The 22,647-nt window shown below is 43.8% G+C and overlaps 1 protein-coding gene across 2 annotated transcripts in view; it reads right to left on the reverse strand.

Annotated features, from left to right (window-relative positions):
* ARHGAP22 (Rho GTPase activating protein 22) overlaps positions 1-14,534 on the reverse strand; it is a 209,014-nt gene extending 194,480 nt beyond the window's left edge. For both annotated transcript variants that reach the window (XM_036736347.1, XM_036736346.1), the window contains exon 1: positions 14,312-14,534. In XM_036736347.1, coding sequence (XP_036592242.1) covers positions 14,312-14,363 — 52 coding nt within the window. In that variant the 5' untranslated portion in view covers positions 14,364-14,534. The remainder of the gene's footprint in view (positions 1-14,311) is intronic.
* Between the last annotated feature and the right edge of the window lie 8,113 nt (positions 14,535-22,647).

Here is a 22,647-nt window from a genome sequence, read left to right on the forward strand (position 1 = left end):
CTGTGGTTAGAACCAAGGTTTAGAAATGACTGACTTATATGATAAAAATAGGAGACATGCATTTTTTTCTTTTTTTAGTATTAAAATATGAAATTCAGCTCTTTTCTCATCCCAATTGGGCCAAAAATAGCCTAGCAAAGAAGTGTGGGCAGTTTCTTATATAAGACTTCTCCACTGTGACATATATATTTATAGAAACTATTCCTGTCCTCCAGAGGAGTCCCCTTATCTCTATTAGCCAATGAATGCTTCCAGCACCTTTCACAGGTATACGGTCGCTCCATCTGTTCCACGAGGCCTCTAGATTTGGGATCTGAGGGCTGGAGTACAAATCTGAGTTCTGCTGTCTGACCAGTACTTGTTTCTGGATTTCGAATGAGAGGATCTAAGTTTGAATTCTGGTTCTTCTCACTTAGGTAAACTTCCATCACCTGTCTAAGCCACAGAAGTTTCATCTGCCAAATGAAGGAGTAGGACTCTGTGATCTGTAAGGATCCTTTCAGCTACAGATCCAAAAAGCTAACTACTCAGTCAGTGGAGATCACTAAGCTAGGCAATGAGGAAAATCTGAATTTTAGATAAGCTGTGGGCACTGCCTTCATGGAGCTTACAGTCTGGAAGGCATGAGAGGAGATAGTGCGGTATAGTAGATGTCACTGTGGACTTGGAGTCAGGTAGGCCTGGGTTCAGATCCTACTTCAGACACTAAGGAGTTTGGGGACCTTCACTATCCTGATCTTGGACTTGGTGTCCGCAGCTGAAAAATGAAAGGGTTGGTTGGACTCGATGACGGCTAAAGTCTTCTAACTCTGACCCGATGATCCTAGAAGATGTATGTATATTTCCATAATACAGAGTGATAGATGCCACACAGAGGTCTGCAAAGCAGTTGATGCACAGTTTTTTTCTCATCTGACCCCGAGATCAATCTCGTGAGGTACATACTACAAATATTAGTGTCTCTCTCTGGTCCTCATTCTCCTCCGCCCTTACAAAGTCAAAGGGTTTGGACTAGGTGATCACTGAGGTCCCTTCCAGCTCAAAATCTATGATCCCATGAAATCCTCATTTTATGGATTAAGCAAAAGCACAAAGCACAGAGAAAACAAAGAGATTTCCCCATAGTCACACAGCACATAATTCCAGAGGCACGATTTCCACCTAAGTCTTTCTCATTCCAAGTACAATAACCATCCTAAAATCATATAAACATCTTAACTGCACTTAGAAAGGGGAAAAATTAAGTGTATGTTGGTGTGGGAGGAAATGGCTGCTTGTCCTTTGGCAAATGGGGGAATCAAGGAATGCAGTATAATACAAAAAATAAAATTAACATTATTAAGTTTCTATTACATGCTGAATATGCTGATGTGGAAAGGAAAAGCTTAGATAACACCAAGAGCTGGGGGATAAGGAACCAATATAGACACAGATAATCTTGTTCTTGCTCAGTCATTTCAGTTGTGTCCAACTCTTCACTACCTCATTTGGGATTTTCTTGGCAAAGATACTGCAGTGGTTTGCCATTTCCGTCTCCAGCTCATTTGACAGATGAGGAAACTGAGGCAAACAGGGTCTGAAGCCAGATTTGAACTCAGGAAAAGGAGTCTGGCCCTTGGTGCACTATGGCATCACCTAGCTGCCTGCTGCTCCTCTATCCTGCCTCCCGTATGTCTTCTACATCCATTCCCATCACTGCCCTCAGACTATAAGGCTGTCAAGGGTAAGGACACTCAAAATGGCCTCCTCTAGATGGGAATGGTTAAACCACAGACTTGAGTAGATTCTGAGGATGATTTCTTGTGATGGTGATGACTCCTAAAAGACAGGACAGGGAACATATGCAAAGTAAACAGGTGGTGTGTTTGACTCCCTTGACTAGGGAATCCAAGGCCCTACATTCAAATCCTATTTGTGATGCTTTTCAACCTGAGATCCTGAGTGAGTCACAGCCTCTCTGGGTTTCAGTAAGAGGACTGGATTTAAAGAGCCTCAGCGGTCCTGACCCTGGACCATGTAGACCTCATAAGGGCATCTTGATGGGAATAGCAATGCAGCTGTTTGGTTGAGCTGGGTCACCAAATACAGTCCTTCCCGTGAGATGGAAGACCACCAGGCCTTGTCACATGTCCTAAAGCCTTCAAGGCCATTTACCCTACAGTTATTCTCTTGAGACCCACATCGGACCTGTTAATCTACCCTAGGAACCTCTGGGTCTTTCTATCCATCCTGCAATTTAACTCCATTATGTGGGTTTTGTTCCCCCTCGCCTCCTAATTAGTTTTGTGAGATCAGAGACTTCTCTTTGTATTCAATGCTTGGCACATGGTGCTTAAATGTTTGTCTGTTCCTCCATCTATGAGTTTAAATGAAGTATTTTTAAGCCCCCTCACCTTTTACTTTGTTCACATATGAAAGTCATACTTTGGGCTACTCACTACAATTCTCAAAGGGCCGGTTCTGACATGCCAATCCTATTGTTAAGTCTGATCCATCGTGAATAGGCTCAGATAGATTCTTGAGAGGACCCAGGATTCTCTACTTTCCAGAGAACCTATTATTCAGGAGGCCAACCAAAGACTGCCTCTTTCTGCAGAGCAGCCCATCAATTTTAGTTAAAGCGAGAGAGGCCAGGAAAATATGAGTGCTCACCAGACCCCAAAAGATTAATGTTACTTTCCTACCCTATTTATATTACCGAAGCTTAGCATGAACAAGGACAAAGGTTAATGTTTGTTTTGGTTTAAATTCCTGGATAGAACTTCCAGACAGCTGTTACTACCACTGTACAGACAACCTCAAGATTATGCTTTTAAAAAATGATCCTCTCAAAACTAAAAGGAAGTGTATAAAACATTATACCAAAGCCCTCTCTATCTAACTCCTGCACTGAAGTGTTCACTGCTTCAGGGGCACCTTGATGGAGTTCTCCCATTCTTTCATGGAGGGCACCTCCCCCACCCCCCCATGACTCTTATCCCTTATCTCCTACCATAGGTAAATAATAGATAGTGGCTCTAAATTAATGGGATTCACTGACAACACTAGGAGGTGACTGAAGTCTGACCCCCAAACAGTTCTTGGAAATCAGCCTCCGGCATTCCAGGTTCTGAAACATGGTCCCCCTCAAGTGTACGCTGCCTGATATCAGATAGTCATGCTAAATCTCAGAACTCCAGAGTTCAAAGTCACACCCAGCACTGGAAACGATCTAGGTCAACACTGATCTCAAGTAGGGATTTCCTTCACATCATCAACAACCACAGACCAGTCTTTGATCTCTTTCTTGAGGGACAGCGCAGAGAGGGGGACTGGCAAGGAGAGCGGCAGCAGAAAGGCATTCCGAGGCTTCTCTAAACCCCAACCTGAGCAGGGCCTCTACAGACTGGGCCTTTCCCGACTTCTGGAGGAGCAGGGAGTGAGAAGGAAGTGATGGGGTAACAAAGACAACATCATTTCTTCACTATCTCTTCTAGGTCATCCATCTAACCCTCCAGGGAGTGTCTCACGAGTCTCTGCTTTCCCCAGAGCATAAACTAATCTCCACTGGGGAACTGGAGCCAACAGGTTCTAAATGAATCACCTTCTAAATGAAATATCCCTAAGAATTAAAATGCGCATGGGCTCCCAGGATTATAAGCTCAGAGGTAGGAGAAATCAGAGAGACAGTGATGCTGGAGCTGGAAAAGACCCAGGAAGGCATCCAGTCCAGCCCTCTTATTTTAAAGATGAGGACAAGGAGGAAGGAAGGACTGAGCCAAAATCACACAGGTTACAGTGAGCAGAAGAGCTGGGAGCTGAGCCCAGGCACCCTGATGCTCAATCCGGCTTTCGTCCCATTGTTCCATGCTGCGTGTCTCATGCTTTTCTTCCTTGGTTAGCACCCAGCGACTCACCCGTTTATGCCCCCAAAGTTACTTTCTGCTCTGAGATTCCATACTTCTCTCTGGGTTTCTCCTTACTCTCCTGATTGATCCAGTGACAGGTGGATGCTGAAATATTTTGTTTTTTAGAAAAAGGCAGTTTTCTAACTAGAATGAGGTATTGCTCAAACCAGTCAGCAAAGAAAATCAAGGCCAAGCTCACTACAAACAAACATTAAAATCATGCTTAAGACTAGAGCCAGGGGTGGGGAACCATGTGGCCCTGAGGACCCATGTGGCCTTCCACGTCCTCAAGTGTGACCCTTTGATTGAATCCAGACTTCACAGAGCAAATGAAGTTTGGATTCAGTCAAAAGGCTGCTCTTGAGGCCCTAGAGAGCCACATGTGGCCTCAACGCTACAGGTTCTCTGCTCCTGAACTAGACCTTCAAACTGTGCCCAGACCAATGGAAACTTTACGTAAATTATCAGGATAAGGGAGTACCTTGATGGGAAGACTGGCTCTGGCCTTCTAGAAACTTCCACTCAGCCCTGTCTCTGACATAGTACTAGCTTTGTTAGCAAGTTAGCAACTAAATCTCTAAACCTCAGGTTTTATCTGTAAAATAAACCTGTAGCATCTACCTCCCAGGTTTGTTTATGAGGTTAAAATGAATTCATGTGTGTAAAGCATTTTTGAAAACTGAAAAGCACTATTTAATTATCAGCCATCATTAGTAGTATTACCCAGCCAACTCGAGATATTGGAATACTTAGTAACTAGGGAGTTGAGATTATTGAAAAATGGCCCACTTGTAATTAATATAAAAATTTCTAATTACTATAAACACTTATAATTAATACAAAGCCCCCTTGTAATTAATCATGTAAGGATTAGCATTCCGGAATCTCACATATTCTTAACAACTCACATTTACAAAGCACTTTCCTCAAAGGAACCTTTGGAAAAGTTAATGCAAACATTGTCCCTATTTTATAGATGTGAATAGATGGGGGCTCAGAGGAATTGAGGGGGGTAGGGGGGCTGAAGTTTGAGCCTGTGCCTTCTGACTTCGAATCCAGGCACTCTCCATCACATCAGGCTGCTATTTAAATCATTTATGGAATAAATGTGCCACTGCCCAAACCAGAGGCAGAGGTATTGGTTCTATGCTTTGGCCCAACATGGATTTATAACCTCTCTCAGTGCCTAGAAGAAATCTCAGATCAGTCACAAGCCTGAAAGGGAGCTCAGAGGCACAGTCATAAGTAGGCCAAGGAGAGTAGGATTTTTCCTCCGGCACTCCAGTCCTTCTGCAGTATAGAAACTCCATAGCATAGCAAATGGCAAGAACTGTTAAAAACAATACCAGTTACTGAAGTGGGGAGAGGTTTTCCTATTCCCATTCACCTTCCTCACCCTGTGTTGCTGGCCATCTATGGATGTCCCAAGGATTATCCTCATAAGTTGTTTCCTACCTCCCCTTTACTGATAGCACTTATACCACATACTTATGGTATTTGCTCCAATTACGAAAACACCTAGTGCCAGAACTGCCTAGAGACAGCCAGGGGAGTAGCTAGGAAGACTGTCTTCTGTTAACCAGAAGGAATGAGTAGCTATTTGCCCCGGGACCCAGTCCCCACCCCTGACTTTTCTTAGGACAGAATAATAAACTCTGTCCCCAGCTAACGCACCAACATGGTGAAGCTGATGACAGCTTGGTTTATGAAAACCCAAAGAACTCTGCCCCAACACTGTCAGCCTGTGCTGAGATGAATAGCCCTTTAACTGTTTATTATAGTCAAAGCAGAGAGAAGTACATCCTTGAATCAATTAAATAGAAATTTTGACTCACCTGGATTTTTGAAAACTTGTTTTGAATATCAGAATAGTTGGGGTGCTTCTCCACTCCCCTTCTTGAAATTTGAGGCACTTTGTATTTACTAATTTTATATTTGTTTTCCCTCCCCTGTAGACTGTACTCTCCTTGAGGGCAGAGACGGTTTGATTTTTGTCTCTGTATTTCTACTGTTCAGCACAATGCTGGCACAGAGTATGCACTTAATAAATGTTTATTGACTGACTTCCACATAGTAGGCACTTAACAAATGCTTGTGGAATTTAATAGAATTGCACACAAGAATAGTCTAAAAGTGAATTACAGAATTACAAGAAAAGTCCTTTAAGAAGAAGGCAGGACTATGTTGCCTGGCTTTGACCGTCTTCTCATGACACTATGTGCCCTCTGTCCTAGAATGGCCTCAGACAAGTAATTAGCCTCTCTCTCCCCATCTGGAAAGTGGTACTGTCTCACAGCATTGGTGTGAAGAGCAAATGCTGTAATACGTGCCTAGTGGATAAACAGCTAGAGAGAGTCAGAAAGCTTGATTCCATCCTTAATACTTAATAGGTGTGTCACCTTTGGCTGGTCACTTACCCCCATTAAGCCTTTTTTTCTGATATATAAAATGAAGGCTTGGATTATAATGGGTTCTTAACCCGGGTCCCATAAACTTGTTTTTAAAAATATTTTCATAATTGCATTTCAATTTAATTGGTTTCCTTTCTAATTCTATGTATTTTATTTTTCATTTTGAAAAATACTGTCCCAAGATTGCTGCCAAAAGAGTTCATAACACATAAGAAAGGTCAAGAAGCCCCCAACTAAATGGTCTTCCAGGAAGAAATCTATGATCCAATGAACTCCTATATACAAGATATTATTATGATGGTTATCGTTAGAGGGATTCAGGGCCACAAAGGCAATTATTTTATGCAAACAAACTCCCTATTTAGACTATATGAGATCGCTGCCCTTCACCCAGAAGCATCACTGGAAATACCCCTTCCTACTCTACTCAGCTGAGAACAGGAAGTAAGGAAGCGTGGGAAAAGTGGAGAATAGAAACTGAGGTTGTGTAGCTCTCAAAAGGGGGTCATGGCTTCTGGGTCCCTGGTAGGGGTGATGGTTTTCCCCTGAACCCCATTGGTCTATTTTCTGTATAGTGAACCTCTCTGGAATTTTTAGGACAAAGAAAATATAAGTGGGAAATGCTATTTTTAAGCTTCATAGTACTATTCACTAATGAGCCTGGGTATTTTCCAAGCTCGCATGGTATGTCAGTTTCTACACGGCTATTATACAGTAAAAGTTTGACTAGTCAGAAATGGTACAGAATGGGGGTGGGGGTGGAGGAGGGATGTTCCAGTTAGTGGGACTTTCTGATGAATTGAGGGTTAAGTCTAAAAATCTTTGTATTTCAACCTTCACAGGCCTAACATTTTATGACTCTGTGTTTACTTGCTACAAGTCTTTCTAAAACATATTAGTCCACTTTCCTGACCTCATTAAGTCCAGTCTAGTGAGAAAATGCTTACATCTGTTTTTGATGACTGAAGATCTCATAGGGGCCTCAGGCTTACCACAGCTCCCTAGAGAGCAGTATGGCCTTAGAAAGAAGAAGAGACAGGTTATTTTTAAGACCCTCCCCCTGTTGAAAAGCATCCATGGTGTGTCCAAAGAGCAAGAAGACCTTTCTAATTGTATATGGCCTGCTAAAAAAATTCTTTACCATTATAAGAGAAAAACACTCAATTCCTGTTATAAGCTTATTTTTTTCCTCCTAAAAACAAACCACTAAAAATGTTGCCTATCACCTAATATATATGTTACCTGGCATCATCTGTGCCAGATGTTGGAGAATACAGCGCTTTATTTGGACCACTCAAATGGGATATATTCCATTCTGTTATATATGGTCATTTTCATCCAGTGACAGAGTTGTTGCAGGCAACTTTTACACCAAGAATAAACAATACAAAACATACCTGGGCAAGCAACATTAAGTATATCTTCTAATCAATCAGGTAAGACACATTTGGTGTGCATGCATATGTATGTGTGTGAGAGAGAGACAGAGACAGAGATAGGGGCATAACCCTTGTGGAGGACAGACAAAGACGCTGGTTATTCCTGGGAAGACCTCTTCTGGTGGATGGAACAGGAGATCTCAGTTGAGGAGCCCCTGCCTAGGGCTGGAAGCTGCACCATCTCCTAGCTTCCCACTTTAATTAATGATTCTTGTTAAGTATACGTGTTCAGTTCAGTTTTTCTAATGCTGTTAAGTAATGCAAATGCTATTAGCACTCTGCCTCCCCACAAAAAGAAAAAACAAACAAACAAATAACATTGATTCCAGTGCCCTTGGACAAAGCCCTGATGGCTCGGCTTAGGTCTGGCTGCCCATAAGAATATCTGAGTCTAAGCTTCATAAAAATTTCATTAAAAAAAATTCAGACATTATTTCCAAAATCCATCGGACTGAGTCTGTTTGTTTTATTGGTCAGCGGTTGTTCCCAACTGTTTACTGAATTCAGATTCAATCTCTTTGGTTATTACAAGAATGATCGAGGATGAGGTGCCATTGAAGATTTCTATAAACACCACTGTTAGTAATAGTAGTAGGCTCTTCTCCCACACTCACTTTCTGCTTAGCCTCTCTACGACTTCCTCCCTTGCCTTCAACCCACGGGAGCATCTCCATTCTCTTCCCCAAGGAGTGCAGGTTCTGCTGTCTCATTGTATAATCAAGGAGTCGGGAATAAAAAGGTTTTAATTTCTTTAAGAGTATTTTTCCTCTGCCTCCTCAGAGGCAGCCAGCCAGGAGACACAGTGGAGAGAGTACTGGGCCTAGAGTCAGGAAAACTGGACAGCCTCTGGCTTCCATCACTTATAAACTGGATCTAGACCCGCCAAGTCACTTAACCCATGTTTGCCTCAGTTTCCTCAACTGTAAAATAGGGCTAATAATAGCACCTGCTGGGATCTCAGGGCTGTGGTTAGTCTCAGATGAAATATTTGTGAAGTGCTTAGCTTAGTGCCTGGAACACAGAAGGCATTTGATTGCTTCCTTGCTTCCTTCTATCATTTTAAGCTCTTGCATGATCATGGGCAAGACATTAAACTTTGTGCCTCATTTTCTTAATTTATAAAATGGAGAGTATAGCACTTTCCCTACTAATCTCACAAGATTACTATGGAAGAGAATGGGTGGAAAGCATTTTGTATGCACTCAAAGACTGTAGAATTGTCCATTATAACTATTTTCACTCATGTGCGTTTCTTCTGCACAGGAGCAGAAAGAAGTCATAGCCTATTGCCAAAATGGAACTTAAGGTGTTTGAGGGCAGGGCTTGTTGCATTTTTTGTCTTTATCCCTCCTGTCTAGGGCAGCCCCTTGAATATAGGAGACACATTCATAAGTCCTTATTGAATGAATGAGTGAATGAATGAATGAGCAAAGATTCCATGTCAGATCTTATAGAAGAGAATCCAGGAAATAAAGTCCCAGTCTTCCAGTTGGATTACCCACCTCCAGTGCTCTCCCTCCTCCAATACATCCTCCACGAACCAATGAAGTGATCTTTGGACAGCACCTGAGTGAGTGAGTGAATGGAAGAGAAAGTGGGCCAGTCCCAAAGCTAGAGGGAGGGACAACAGAGAGAAGGTTTGAATATCGTACTGGTACCCATGAAGCATCACTCCATTTGGCCCCCTACTGCATTGAAGATAAAATATAAACTCTCAAAATTGGCTTTTAAAGCCTTTCCCAACATGGCGGTAAGCTAGTGTTCCAGCTTCATTGTAAGTTAAGGCTTTTCCCTAACTCTACAGTGTAGCCCAACTGGCTACCTACTATTCCTCAAACATGGCACCCCAGCCATCTCTGCACTTTTGCACTGGTGTTCACCTTGCCCTGAAGAAAGGAAGGAAAAAAAAGGAAGAAAAGAAAGAAAGAAAGCACTTATTAATCATATAGTAGGAGCCAAGTATTAAGCTAAGTATTTTAGAAATATTATTTCATTTGATTCTTACAACAGCCCTGGGAGGTGGGAGCTATTATCATCTTTCTTTAAGGGTTGAAGAAATTGAGCAGACACAGGGTAAGTGACCTGCCCAGGGTCATGCTGCTAGTAAGTGTCTGAGGCTGAATTTGAATTCAAGGTCCCCTTACTCTATGTCCAGTGCTCTAATCACTGAGCCATAGAGTGGCCTCCAACTCATAGAAGCCCTTATTTCCTTTAAGACTCAGAGCTGGAGGACCACTTTGTACCTGAAGCCTTTCCAGCCCCCCTTCCCCTCACAACCGTTAACTCTTCTTCCTCTCCAAATTAGCTTACGGCAGCTAGATAGAACAGTGGAGAGCTCACCTCACTGCACCTGGAGTCAGAATAACCTGAATTTGAATCTTGTCTCAGATATTTACTAGCTTTATGACCCCGAAAAAGTCATTTAACCTCTCAGCCTCAGTTTCCTCATCTGTAAAAACAGGATGATAATAGCTCGCTACAAATAAGCTATGTCAAGAATTTTGCACTGCTCTATAAATGCTGTTAGCATTATTATATTTATTCTGTATCTGTACAAATCTCCTCTGAGAGAACAAAAGCTCCTTGAGGGCAGGGACTGTTTCATTTTTATTTTTCGCAGCTCCAAGTGTATAATAACAGACTAGCTAGCATTTATGTATAGCACTGGAAGGCACACAAAGTGCTTGATATTCGCCATCTCAATTGACCCTCATTGCTATCCTGTGAGATAGATGCTATCAGTCCCCCTTTACAGATAGGGAGACTGAAAACAAAGCAGAATTCGAAATCAAGTCTTCCTGATTCCAAGTTCAGGGCTCTATCTACCATCCCACCTAGCAGCCTAAAGTCGGTGCTGGAGAAATGCTTGTTGATGGGGTGAGTGAGTGGAGGACAAAGTGGGCCAGAACCTGTAATGCCCTGTTTTCATAGCTGCTGATGCTCCTATCTCATACCTATAAGGAAACCATTACTTCTCTAACAATCTTGCCATAAGAATAACTCAATTCCTCCTGCCCACTCTCCCTCTCCCTCTTCTTCAACCATAACCATGTAAGATATACCAGCTGATGTAGCTTGGGGGAGAACCAGTGATTGTCAGGGGGAACCAGAGAGTGAAACCTCTTGAGTTACTTTACTTTTCTAGTCCTCAGTTTCTTTATCTGTAAAATGAGGGGTCATGGGCAGCTAGACTGGGCAGTGGACAGAGGGTAGGGTCTGTAGTCAGGAAGATGTGAGTTCAAATCTGACCTCGGACATTTACTAGCCGTGTGACCTTGGGTAAGTCACTTAATCCTGTTTGCCTCAGTTTCCTCATTTGTAAAATGAACTAGAGAACGAAATGGCTAAAACACTCCAATAGCTGTATGACCCTGGGCAAGTCACTGAACCCTGTTTGCCTCAGTTTCCTCATTTGTAAAATGAGCTGGGGAAGGAAATGGTGAACCACTCCAAGATCTTTGCCAAGAAAACTCCAAATGACACAACTGAACGACAACAACACAATGAAGATGGATTAAATGTCCCCAGAGGTCCTTTCTAGCTCTGGCCTAATGATCTTATAATTTTAATTATATGTACAGAGCTAACAGACAGCTACCTAAGGGTTGTTGGTACACGCCTTTCCTAATGAATAAAGTCCATGGGCTTTGTGACAGCTACTTTTCTTTATTCCCAAGGATAATTTTTTCATTCACTCCTGAGATGGTTGGTATTGTTCAAAGTCTAAAAATGAGATCATAGGTTGGTTCATGGGATCATAGATTTCGAGCAGGCAGAGGCCTTAGAGGGCTTCAGGTCCAATGCCCTCATTTTCCAGGTGAAGATAACAGACAGGGATAGAGGTCAAGGGATCTGCCCAGGGTCACACAGCTACTGAGTATCTAAAGCACTATCTGAACCTAGGTTTTCCTAAACATGAGTCTATTACCCCACCTAGGACATGCAGAAGGTGTTATGATCTGAACATCCTGGTCAATCAATGGTGCCTGGCATTTTCGTGTTCTCCTTCATTCAGTTTTTACCTCACTGTCATAGTTCTAGGAATAATGGAAACATCTGGAAACATGCACAAGGAAACAATTAGACCCAAAAGGCAAGATCTAAAGAGTTCAAAGCAAGTGCATTTGTCAAGCTTAGGGGCCTACAACACTCACATGCAAACCCAGCTCCACTTACTGAGCCTTTTGCTTCTTTAAGATTAATTGAGGACTCCTTATCCTACATCCTGACTATCAATTTCTCCCCAATGGGGCACCTACTCAAGTGGTATTTTGCATGTGATGTTAAGGGTGATTAAGCCGGCATACTCCCTCACCCCACCCCCTCGAGAGGGTTTTCAAAGAAACAATACCAGGGGCTCCCCACCGTGTTTCCCTTAGTTAATGAAAGAACAGAAGACTACTGGATGAAGTATCGGGCTTGTATTTCAAAGGTAGAGGGGGGTTAAGCCCTGTTAAGGTTACAGCCACTAAAATATCTTTCTGTCGCCCTGTCAATTTGATTGTAGATTCAGTCTTGTCATTTTTTTGCAGCATGCAAAATACGGGGTGGCCTGCTTCGGGATGATTCCCATAGAAAACTTCAAGCTAAACCATTCAGCCAGATAGAAATGCAAGGGTGATAAAGGCAGCTGCTATCTTGGGGGGAAGGGGATTGCCTATCTTTTTCAAATCTCAAAATACTTAAAAAAAAAGTCTGACTTCCTTCTAGTGAAATTTCTCATGGGCCTACCTACCTATAACTTCTGAGCAGGACTCTAGCTCACACAGATGAACTTGAGATGGTTAAAAATGGGAAGATGGGATCTGCCACATCCCTGACAGTCACCTTGATGGTTTGCCTCCCTTAATGTTAGGCTACTGATCTATTGCTCAGGGTACTTTCCCCACCTGAGTTCACAAAAAAACAAGTGTGCCAATGGATGGGATCTGAATGATGGTTTTGGAAGCTTCTACCAATCACAGAAGGCAAATGAATTGGAAAATGTAATTCCAACAACTCACTTGGGGAAATTCTTGGGAAATTCTTGTGATTACCAGGGAAAATACAGATGGTTTAATACAAATCCACAGGTGCCTCTGAAAACCAATTCTGATGGTTGGCAAAAGGAAGGCTTTCTGATTAGTATCCCATGAGAATAATATGGTGAATGGAGAGATGACCCTGAAATCAGAGAGATCTGGGTTCAAGTCCTCCTCCAACACATACCAGCTTTGTGGATATGAGCAAGCTGCTTAACCTATCAGTGCCTCCAAGCAACTCTCTAAAAACACAATTAATTTATGGAAGAATCACTGATTTGCAAACATGGAGGGAGTCTGCATCTATAAATAGAATCCCCACACTGGAAGTTTCCTTTATCTGTTAATTAAAAGGTTCAGATAGGCCACCACCCTTCCTGCAACGACACCAGTATGAATTGAACCCAGGGTTCCTTCGAGTAGCTTTGAGTCACCCCTGGGTTCCATCCACTCTTAACTTTGGACTAAGTGGATAATTTTTAATAAATTTTGACAGAAGAGGGGCACTACATCAATTTATATTAAAAACCACTTCTGACCCCAGATTTGCTATTGTTGTTCATTCTTTGTTTTTTGAAGAGGACATGGGGGGAATGCATCATTTTCTAAAAAACTCCAGAAGTCCTGCTGAACAAGGGTTAAGCAGGACTCGCCATATGTCTGTACGAGGACAGACTATTCAAAGCCAAGGAGTATAGACAGGAAATCATAAAATGCAATATCATAAGCATATTCCACTGTCTTTGGTCAGCATCCAACTTTGCTGCATTTCATTTGGAGCTCCCCTCATTGGTTCAAAGACGACTTTGGAAACCTCTGAGTCATGATCCCTAATTCCAATTTTGTGACAAGATGGGGAGAGGAAAATAAATGACCCTCTCTCTTCCCTTGCAGATCAAGCCAAAAACAAAGCATTTTAAAGTGAATGAAGCCTCCATTGAGTGGGATCAGCAAACCAAGGGCTCCAGGCCACTCCCCCACCTCCTTTTTTTTTTTCAAATTGTATTGACTTGGCTAACTTGAGATAGGGGTGTGTGGAGAGGCGAGGAAGGTTGGGGTTCTAGGTCCTGGGATCTGAGTGAAAAGGAAGCAGATAACTTGAAAGAAATATGTTTGTGTGTTTCGAGGTGACTAAGGCTGGGCTTCTGGGTCCGAGATTTTGAGTAATAAGGATATAAATAAAGCTCTCTCCTTTTCCCCGACTTCGCCCAAGGCTCCCCAGTGCCAGGTGCCGAGTCTAGACCGCAAACCGGTCCTTCTGACACATCTCTCTAGGATAAGAGGGAAGGGTAGGGGGAGGGAGAGCCCAGTCAGTCCTTGAGGACTTTCAGTCCCCACAGAGCGCGCTCCAAAGTTGAGACAGTTCAAACAGCTGCCCAGAGGAAGCCCAGAACGGCGATGCGGAGAATGAAGCAGCACAAAGACTTTCCTGGAAGCAGCCAAGGGGAAAGGGAGGCAGGGGAGCTCTGCGCTCCGAGCCGGGCTCTGGACAGTCCAAGCAGCCCGAGGTCCCAAGCAGCGCAGAGCCACGTGGGGGGGGAAAGCGAAGTTACCTTTGGATTCCCGCAGGTGTCCCTTCCAGTCTTTGCAGCAGCACAGTCCCATGGCCGAGCCGAGGTGCAGCGCCCCTGCCGAGTAGCCTTGGGTCAGAGAGTCATCTCCGCTGGTCCCCCGGGCAGAGCTGCGTCCTCACTGGAGCACCGTCCTCAGGCGCCCAGTACCAAAGGCAGCATTGCAAGGGGTGCCTGCCAACAGGCTCTGCAAAGCGCTCCAGCCCCATGGCCAGGGTGAGCATCGCCACCCCCTCCCTCCACCCCCACCCCTACCTCCACCCCCACCCCCACCCCACCCCACCCCCACCCCCACGCCGGGCCCTGCAGCAGCTGGGGGCAGCCCCGTCTGCCCGGCCGGACAGCTTTCCCTGCTTGTTTCCCAACTCTCACCAACCCTCCAAGATGTGCATGCAGCCCAGCTCCCCTCCCTGCCAAGCTCTGCAAACATCCCCAACACAAACAGACCCTGCTAATCAATTTGAGAACTAGCAGATTGTGGCCTTGGGGATTCCGCCCCTATCTGCTCCTCTTGGGCAGGGCCCCGACCCCAGCTCAGGCTCCCTGCATGGCCCTAGCTCTTCCTCGCCTGTTAGACCTCCAGGACTTATTAATTGTCACCTCTTTGAAGGAGGGAAAGGCCACAAGAGGGGGCTTTATGGAAGCAGCAGATGCCTGTTCTCATGGAGCCAGAAGGGAGCTCACTGGCTCTGAATGTAAACTCTTAAGGGGGTATAAAAAGACCATTGAACCTGATGCAAGATGCTGTTAACAGGGAAAGGAGGTATCATTGCTCTGTCTGCCCACATTAAAGGCTGGCTTCAAAGCAAACAATAGCTCCTGCAGACTTTCTGCTCATACCATAGGCAAGCACCCTAGGCTCTGATTCTCCCATAGGTCAATTCCCCATGGTAGCAGATACTCCTCTGGTTCAGTCATCCTGAGCCTTTTAATTGCAATGTCCCTTACCCCACAGCGCAATGGCAGGCAGAGGCAACGTTTGCAGCTGACTTGCTTGGCAATGAATCCCCATCAGTTCCTAGACCCCAAAGAGGACTCGACCCATGGTCTCAATTTCTTTAATTTACTTCCAATCTCTTGGAGATGCTGCTGCTTAGTCTTATCTTCCTTTTTGTCAAATGAAAATGGAGCCACATATGCTGGGAGAGAGATGTGATAGTGACAGGGGAAGGTGGGGAGCCCTGGGTAAAGTATCCAGGGACAGTGGAACCTGAGCTGGAAAAGGACCCCAGGAGGCTCTCTCTTTGGGGTGCCAAATTGATAGGGCCCACCCACAAGCACTGAATTTGAAGGATCAGAGAAAGAAAAAAAAACTCCCAGGCTCCTCTAAGCAGAATCAAGTCTTCTAATGCACTGCCAGTGGGCTTGATGTCCGTCTTCTGCTCTGTCACAACTCCCCAGGAGGAAAGGTGCAAAGAGGTTGCATGCTCAGCATCCTGACAAAGCATTTTCAGTTAATGAAAATGAGGAAGAATTATTAAAAAAGAGGGAGTCAAGAATATGAAAAGGAAGCCAAATTGAGAGTAATTGTAACAAGCATTTTTGGTCCCAGAGTAGGAATAATATAGCATACCTCTCTCCTTTTGGGAGGAGTCAAGAATGTTGCAGATGATACAACAGATAATACAACATACCTCCCTTTTTTGCGGGGGAGAGACCAGGGAAGAGTGTTGTTTCATAATGACTTTAAACCACATCTGTAATTTCATCAGCATAGAACAGGGGTCATTAACCACATTTTTGTGGCCTGGACCCCTTTGTCAGTCTGGTGAAGCCCATGGACCCCTTCTCAGAATAATGTTTTATTTAAATGCATAAGATAAGATTTTAAAGGGAATCAATTATGTCAAAATACAGTTATCAAAATATATTTAAGAAAAATAAACAAGGTCATGGAACCCCTGGCAGAGAGCTCCCGGTGAAGAACTCTTACTACGGGTGCAGACTGGCACCTGCCCTGTACCTTACCATCTTAGAGAGCTGCCTGTGGGCACTGAGAGATTAAATTATTTCCTCAGGGTCAAATGGTCAGTATGGGTCAGAGTAGGGGCATGAACCCAGATGTTCCTGCCTGCAAGGCCAGGTCTAGGTCCTCTTTCAATAAGGATCATAAAATGATAGATGGAGTGCTGAAAGGTACTTAAGAGGTCATCAGGTCTAACTTCTTCCTAGAGAAGAGGACATTGTGGCCCAGCTTGGTCAGGTCACTTGTCCGAGATCACCCAGGCAGTGGTAGAATGGGGGCACAGATCACTTTGAGTTTTGTGAAGTGTGTTATATTGGTATGATCCAGGCTTGTCTGGCATGATGCTCAGTTCACCTAACATGGAGGTGCCTCTAAGTGGCCTTTAGAGCATGTCCAGATTGCCTGACATGGAGGCCTCTGTTTCCTCTACCTCTTGAGTGGGTATAACCTCCTTTGGTTGGCCACCTGTATCTTTAAAACTGGACAAACTGGTCAGTCTTTTCTGCTGCTCTTTTTCTCTACTCTTATCTGCTGCGTTCAGAGGGTAGAGATCACAGTTCACCTACAGCGTGGGTACCATGAAATGAATCAGCGAGAGGGGAAGGACTTCCTTTCCCTGCTCCTTCTTTTACTCCAGCTTAGAGAAATGGGCTTGGGGATGTTTGTTTCTATTTTCATTTGTCTTTCTCAGTTTCTAGGTGTTATCGGTGATCCCCATGGGACTTGGAGTTCAAACCATGATGACCTTGGAGCCAGGATTGCAGGTGAGATGGTACAGCCGTCCAGCCTGGCATGGTTGGACTGTGCTTTACTGACCTAAGCTTTGAACCTAATCCTCTTCTCCCCAGAGCCTGAGATGGTACAAAGCAGGTGGGGGATTAGCCCTAGGATTCAGGAGTAAGTTTTTATGTTTGCCGTAATAGCTTTTGAAGTAAATACTTCTGTGTAAAAGCTAATCTGACTGTTAGTGGCTAAATGGAACACCATCAACGGGGTCGGGGCCATTAGAGAGAGCCTAGATGCCACCCAAAACTCCTTACCAGTACTAGAGAATCCTGAGGGAAGAATGAAATATAACTACCTGGCCTTTTGGTGGTAAGGGCAAGAGTGGTCTGTATCACATAGGTTATTCAATTTAGAGCTCAGAAGGATGTTAGAGGCCAGCAAGTTCAATCCCCTCATTTTACAAATGAAAAAATTCAAAACCAGAAAGATTAAAGACTTGTCCAATGTCCACAGGCAGGAAGTGAGATTAAAACTCAGATTCTCTGATTCCAGAGCCAATAGTCTTTTCACTGCACCACACTATCTCTTTATATATGTATTAGCTCATTTAATCCTCACCACATGTTTATGAGGTGCTATAATTACTTTACAGATGGGGAAATTGAGGATCAGAGAGATTAGGTGATTTGAGCTAGGTCATACAGCTAGTGAATGACCAAGGTAGGATTTGAACTCATTTCTCCTGAATCCAAGCCCAGCGTGCTATCCACCATCCTATTCTGCATTTATGTCTCAGTTACCGTATCTAGTGTTTTTGCTTAATTGTTCCTTTGTTATAAGGGAAAGTTCAATACCAGTAGGGAGCATATATCTCAATTGACTGTGATGTAAAAGAACAAAAGGCCTCAATAAAACATATATTTGTTTAGAAAAAAAGAGAATGTGAAGAGAATAGACAAAATTCTGACTTTTGTTCTCTGCCAAGTCAGTTGAAAACAGTTTTAGCACCAAGTAAGATCAGTTAGTCACAGTATGCTTAATGAGGCCTGAGAAATTCCAAAGTGCAGCTCTCAGACCTTCCCAAATAGCTTCTCCAGTGAGAAAGCCTCTGACTGTTTAACATCCCCGGCTAACATTTCCAAAGCAAAAATTCATAGCTTTCCCATTGTAGTAACACTCGTTTATCTTTCTAAGAGGAAGTTACAGAGCAGACTGGTTTTGAATGAGCCTATTAGACAGGGTCAGGCTCCCCACTGAACAGTTCAAATGTATTTTGGAATATACAACGTCCAAGAATAGTTCAAAGTTGAGTCAGCCTCCCGGCACTAGTACAGCCAGCCAGGCTGGAGAAGGCAAAGCAAGGCCTCACCTCTGGTACAGTATAGTGTTTTACATCCTTCTATTTATTTTCTAATTCATTATACATGTGTCTTCATTGCTTGACTAGACTGTAAGCTCCTTGAAGCTGGGGACCACTTCCTTTATTTATTTTATACTTTGCAGTCGGACACACAAAAACTTGCCAAATAAATGAATTCATGACACCTGTCTGCCATAGTCCTGAGCTACATCTTTGTTTCATGTGATTTTATCAATGTAGGGAACTTACCTATTGCTAGGGCATAGTCAGACTTTTTCATATTGATAAGACCTGTTTGCTGGTAGAGTTGCCTTCGACTCATAATGAGGTGTCAGAGAAAAACATAAATGGATGTTTTATTGTTTGTTCTTCATGCTCGAAGAGGACCAAAATGATATGATGTCAGGATCGATGTACAGTTATGTCCATCTATGGCTGATCAGACCAATACAAGCTTAGAAGGCTCAAATAGTTGAGTGGGCTCAAATAGTCTATATGGACATTCAGGACGGAAATGGCTCTAAATTTGTGAATCTCGTGTTTCTTTTGAGAATAAGTATGATGAATGGGGGCCGTCTCCAGTCATCTTGATCTATGTCTTGCCACTGGACTCTGATAACTCTAGAGGAGACAGTTGAGGCCCATGACTTTGCACAGCTCTGCCTCACTTATATCCAATCCACTCCCAACTCAAGACACCACCCTCCTGATGTCATTGGTCCTCTTAGACAATGGAGAACAAATAGCCACAACGAGCAATAATTAAAAGAGTGAGAGAAAGCCAATGTTACACCAAGGAACCCACCAGGTGGTGTATCTATCTTATATAATCACAGTGAGTTTATTATAATGGTAGAAGCAGATAGATGAGTTAACGTCTGATTTAAGCAGGAACTGTAGGAATGCTTAGTGGTCTCTATGAATGTTATCTGTGCAAACCACCTTTTACTTAGTTATCTGGTTGCCAGGAAATGAAGGACTGAAGAATGACATCAGGGGTCAAACTCAGATAAAGAGAAGACAAGAATTTTATCCAGTTTAAGAACAGAGTATCACACCAGAGGAAGAGTTAGAGATTGAGAACTTTGAGATTACCGTATACCCTGCTTGTACACCAAGGCTGGAAGATGCCTCTGAATGAACATATGGCATGATTCCAGAGAGAGGCACTGGATTTGGAGTCTGAAGTCCTGGGTTTGAATACCCCCTTTGCCACGTACTACCTCTTTGACCGTGGGGCCAGTGACTACCTTTCTAGGCCTCAGTTTTTCTTATCTGGCAAGTGAGGAGCCTTCTAGCTTGAAATCTATAATCCTATGATGTTCCTATTCTGTTTCTTTTTGAATTAAACTAAGAAATGAGTTTTATCCCCGGCACTCAGCACAATGCCTGGAACGCGGTAGGTACTTAGGCAAAGCTTGCTGATTGATTGACAGAAATAAGGAGAGGGGGTGATGGTAACCCCCTTGGGGAACGTTTGTATAGTAAAGAAGAATCCATCGGGCACATAACAGAAAATGCTGAGCTCTCAGTAAGTTCTTCTGCTTCTCCATTGCTGTCCCTCCTCTCCTTTGTGTGACCCCCCTCCTCCACCAGCTCAGACCTGAGCCTGGTAATTATGGACTGTATACACTGTATACATGGATGAATGTATGAATAACGTGCTACGTTAGCATATGTATGGGTAATGATACCCAGAGCATTCATAATTAACAGACTGGTGAGTGAACAAATGCTGAAAAATTAGACTTCTTTTAACTCTATCCCAACCCCCCCTGCTCATGCAGTCTTTTCTATTGACGTAATGCAGGGAGCTGCTAATTCTTGTCTTGTCAGGTTTTGTTGATTGCACCTCTACGGCATCTCTCACATCCATCACCTTTTCTCCTCTTACTTATCCACATATTAGACGCTCGTTATTTCTTGTCCAGACTACTGCCAGGCCTCCTAATAGCACTCCCTGCACCCAGCCTCCCATCTCTCTAATTCGTCCTCCACACAGCCACCAAATTAATGTTCCTAAAACATAAACCTAGGTTACTAAGCTGCTCTTGAAGCTTCACTGGCTCCTGATTGCTTCCAGGAGAAAATACAAAATACTCTGTCTAGCATTTAAAGAAAACCTGGCCTCAGGCGCTTTTGAACTATGCGAGGCAAGTCACTGTTTGCCTTAGTTTCCTCAGCTGTAAAATGGGATAATAAAATGAGGATAATAATAACCTATGTCCTAGGGTTGTTGTGAGGGTCAAATGAGATAATATTTGTAAAATGCTTAGCACAGTGCCTCATATATATAGTAGGCGCTAAATAAGTGCTTATTTCCTTCCTTCTTTCCTTCTTTCCCTCCCTTCCTCCCTCCCTTTCTTCCTTCCTTCCTCCCTCCCTTTCTTCCTTCCTTCCTCCCTCCCTTCCTTCCTTCCTTCTTCCCTTCCTTCCCTCCCTCTTTCCTTCCTTCTTTCTTCCCTTCCCTCCCTCCCTCCTTCCTCCCTTCTTCCCTCCTTCCCTCCCTCTGTTCCTTCCTTTCTTCCTCCTTTCCTTCCTTCTTCTTCCATTCCTCCCTCCCTTCCTCCTTCCGTCACTAGCACATGAGATCAATATGAATGTATAGGGGGATCAGCTTCCAGCAGACTCAAAATTAGAAATTCTTATGTTGGGGGCAAATTCAGCTGAAGGATTGGGAATGAAGGAAGGGAGTGACGCAGAAGATAATCTGACTGAGGCACAGCATCTCATCCCACAGAGAGTCTATCTGCAGAAATAGGATACCCTGGCAATAATACCCTAAGAGTGGCAGCCTGGGATCAGGCGTGCTGGTAGAGGACCCTGAGGCTTGGGTATGACTGTCAAATTTCCAAGAAAGCTCCCCCATGTCAGTGCCCTGGACCAAGCCTGGGTTGCTGTGAAATAGTTAAACCTCTAGATTCCAGGAACTTACAGCCTGTTAACTAGCTGTGCCTACACTGTGATACACATATCTGGGGGGGGATTCTTGAGTCTGGGAGGCTCACTACTCCAAAGTTGCCCAAATGGCACAAAAGCACCAGAAAGTTTTAGTGATATCCATCGATTAACACCAAGGTTATGACATTAATGGTTCCTACATATTTTTTAGTATCTTAAGTGTATTGTACTTCCCCCCTCCCCAGCTACCCACTTCCTTTTCCCTGGGAGGTGCCCTGGGCACCGAGATTGTATGATATGACATAAGGGAGGCACATCACAAAAAACAACACTGGTTTTTATTAGGCTCTGATCTCTTTTTTTCCCCTCCATACCCTGATGATTTACAGTCTCCTCAGGGTCCCCCAAACAAGACTTGGGCACACTCACCCCTGCGACTTTGCTTGTGCCACCCTCCCTATCTAAAGTCCTTATCCCTCCCTGCCCCACTGCTCATTTATCCAAGTACAACCTATGCTTTGAGGCATGAGGCCTGCCTCTCTCATGAGTCCTTTCTGACTTTGGCCCACATTGAGCACTTTGTATGGGATCACCTGCTGGTGATCCCATACAAGGCAGCTTGAGTGTGGGGGACAGAGGACTGGCCTCAGAATCAGGGGTTCATGTCCTGGCACTGGCACACAGACTATGCTGTCCCAGGCAAGGCACCTAACCTCTCAGTGCCCTCAGGTTATGACTTCAGGCTACAAATTGCAGGGGGATAAAAAGATGCCAACCTGTACTGCAAGAAGGGGTTTACTCATTATCATTTCCTTATACCAATGAAATGGCACTTCTGGTTTTAAAAAAGACTAGTTGACCTTCTATGTATTGTGTTCCTAAATTAGATTATAAGCTCCATGAGGGCAGGGGCTTTTGTCCCTTTTCCAATGCCTAGCTTGTATTAGGTGGTCAACAAATATCTGATGGGGGCAATCTAATGATTGATTTCTATGTCTGTGAAACTACTTTGGGGTGATGGAATCATTAAGGCCTCTTTCGGAAATCTTAGGTTCAGAGGATTAAGACAGCGGCGGGATTTTAATAATTGATCTTGTAGTCCAACCTCCCCCTTTCACAGAGAAGAAACCAGAAGGCCCAGAGGGGAAGTCACCCCCGAAAGAACACTAAGCAGCAAAGCCAGGATTCAAAAGCAGATCTCAGGATTCCAAACTCAGTGCTCTTTTTACTATATTATATTGCCCTCCTTGAGTCTATTATTACTAAGTAAAATCCATATAATGCCTTTACAGCATCAGCTTTCAAGCTCTTTGAAAAGCTGCCAAGTTTGTATGAAAGGGAAAAAAAAGCAATTGAAACCGTTCA

This window comes from Trichosurus vulpecula, chromosome 8, assembly GCF_011100635.1.
Source record: "Trichosurus vulpecula isolate mTriVul1 chromosome 8, mTriVul1.pri, whole genome shotgun sequence".
In the NCBI taxonomy this organism is placed as follows: Eukaryota; Metazoa; Chordata; class Mammalia; order Diprotodontia; family Phalangeridae; genus Trichosurus; species Trichosurus vulpecula.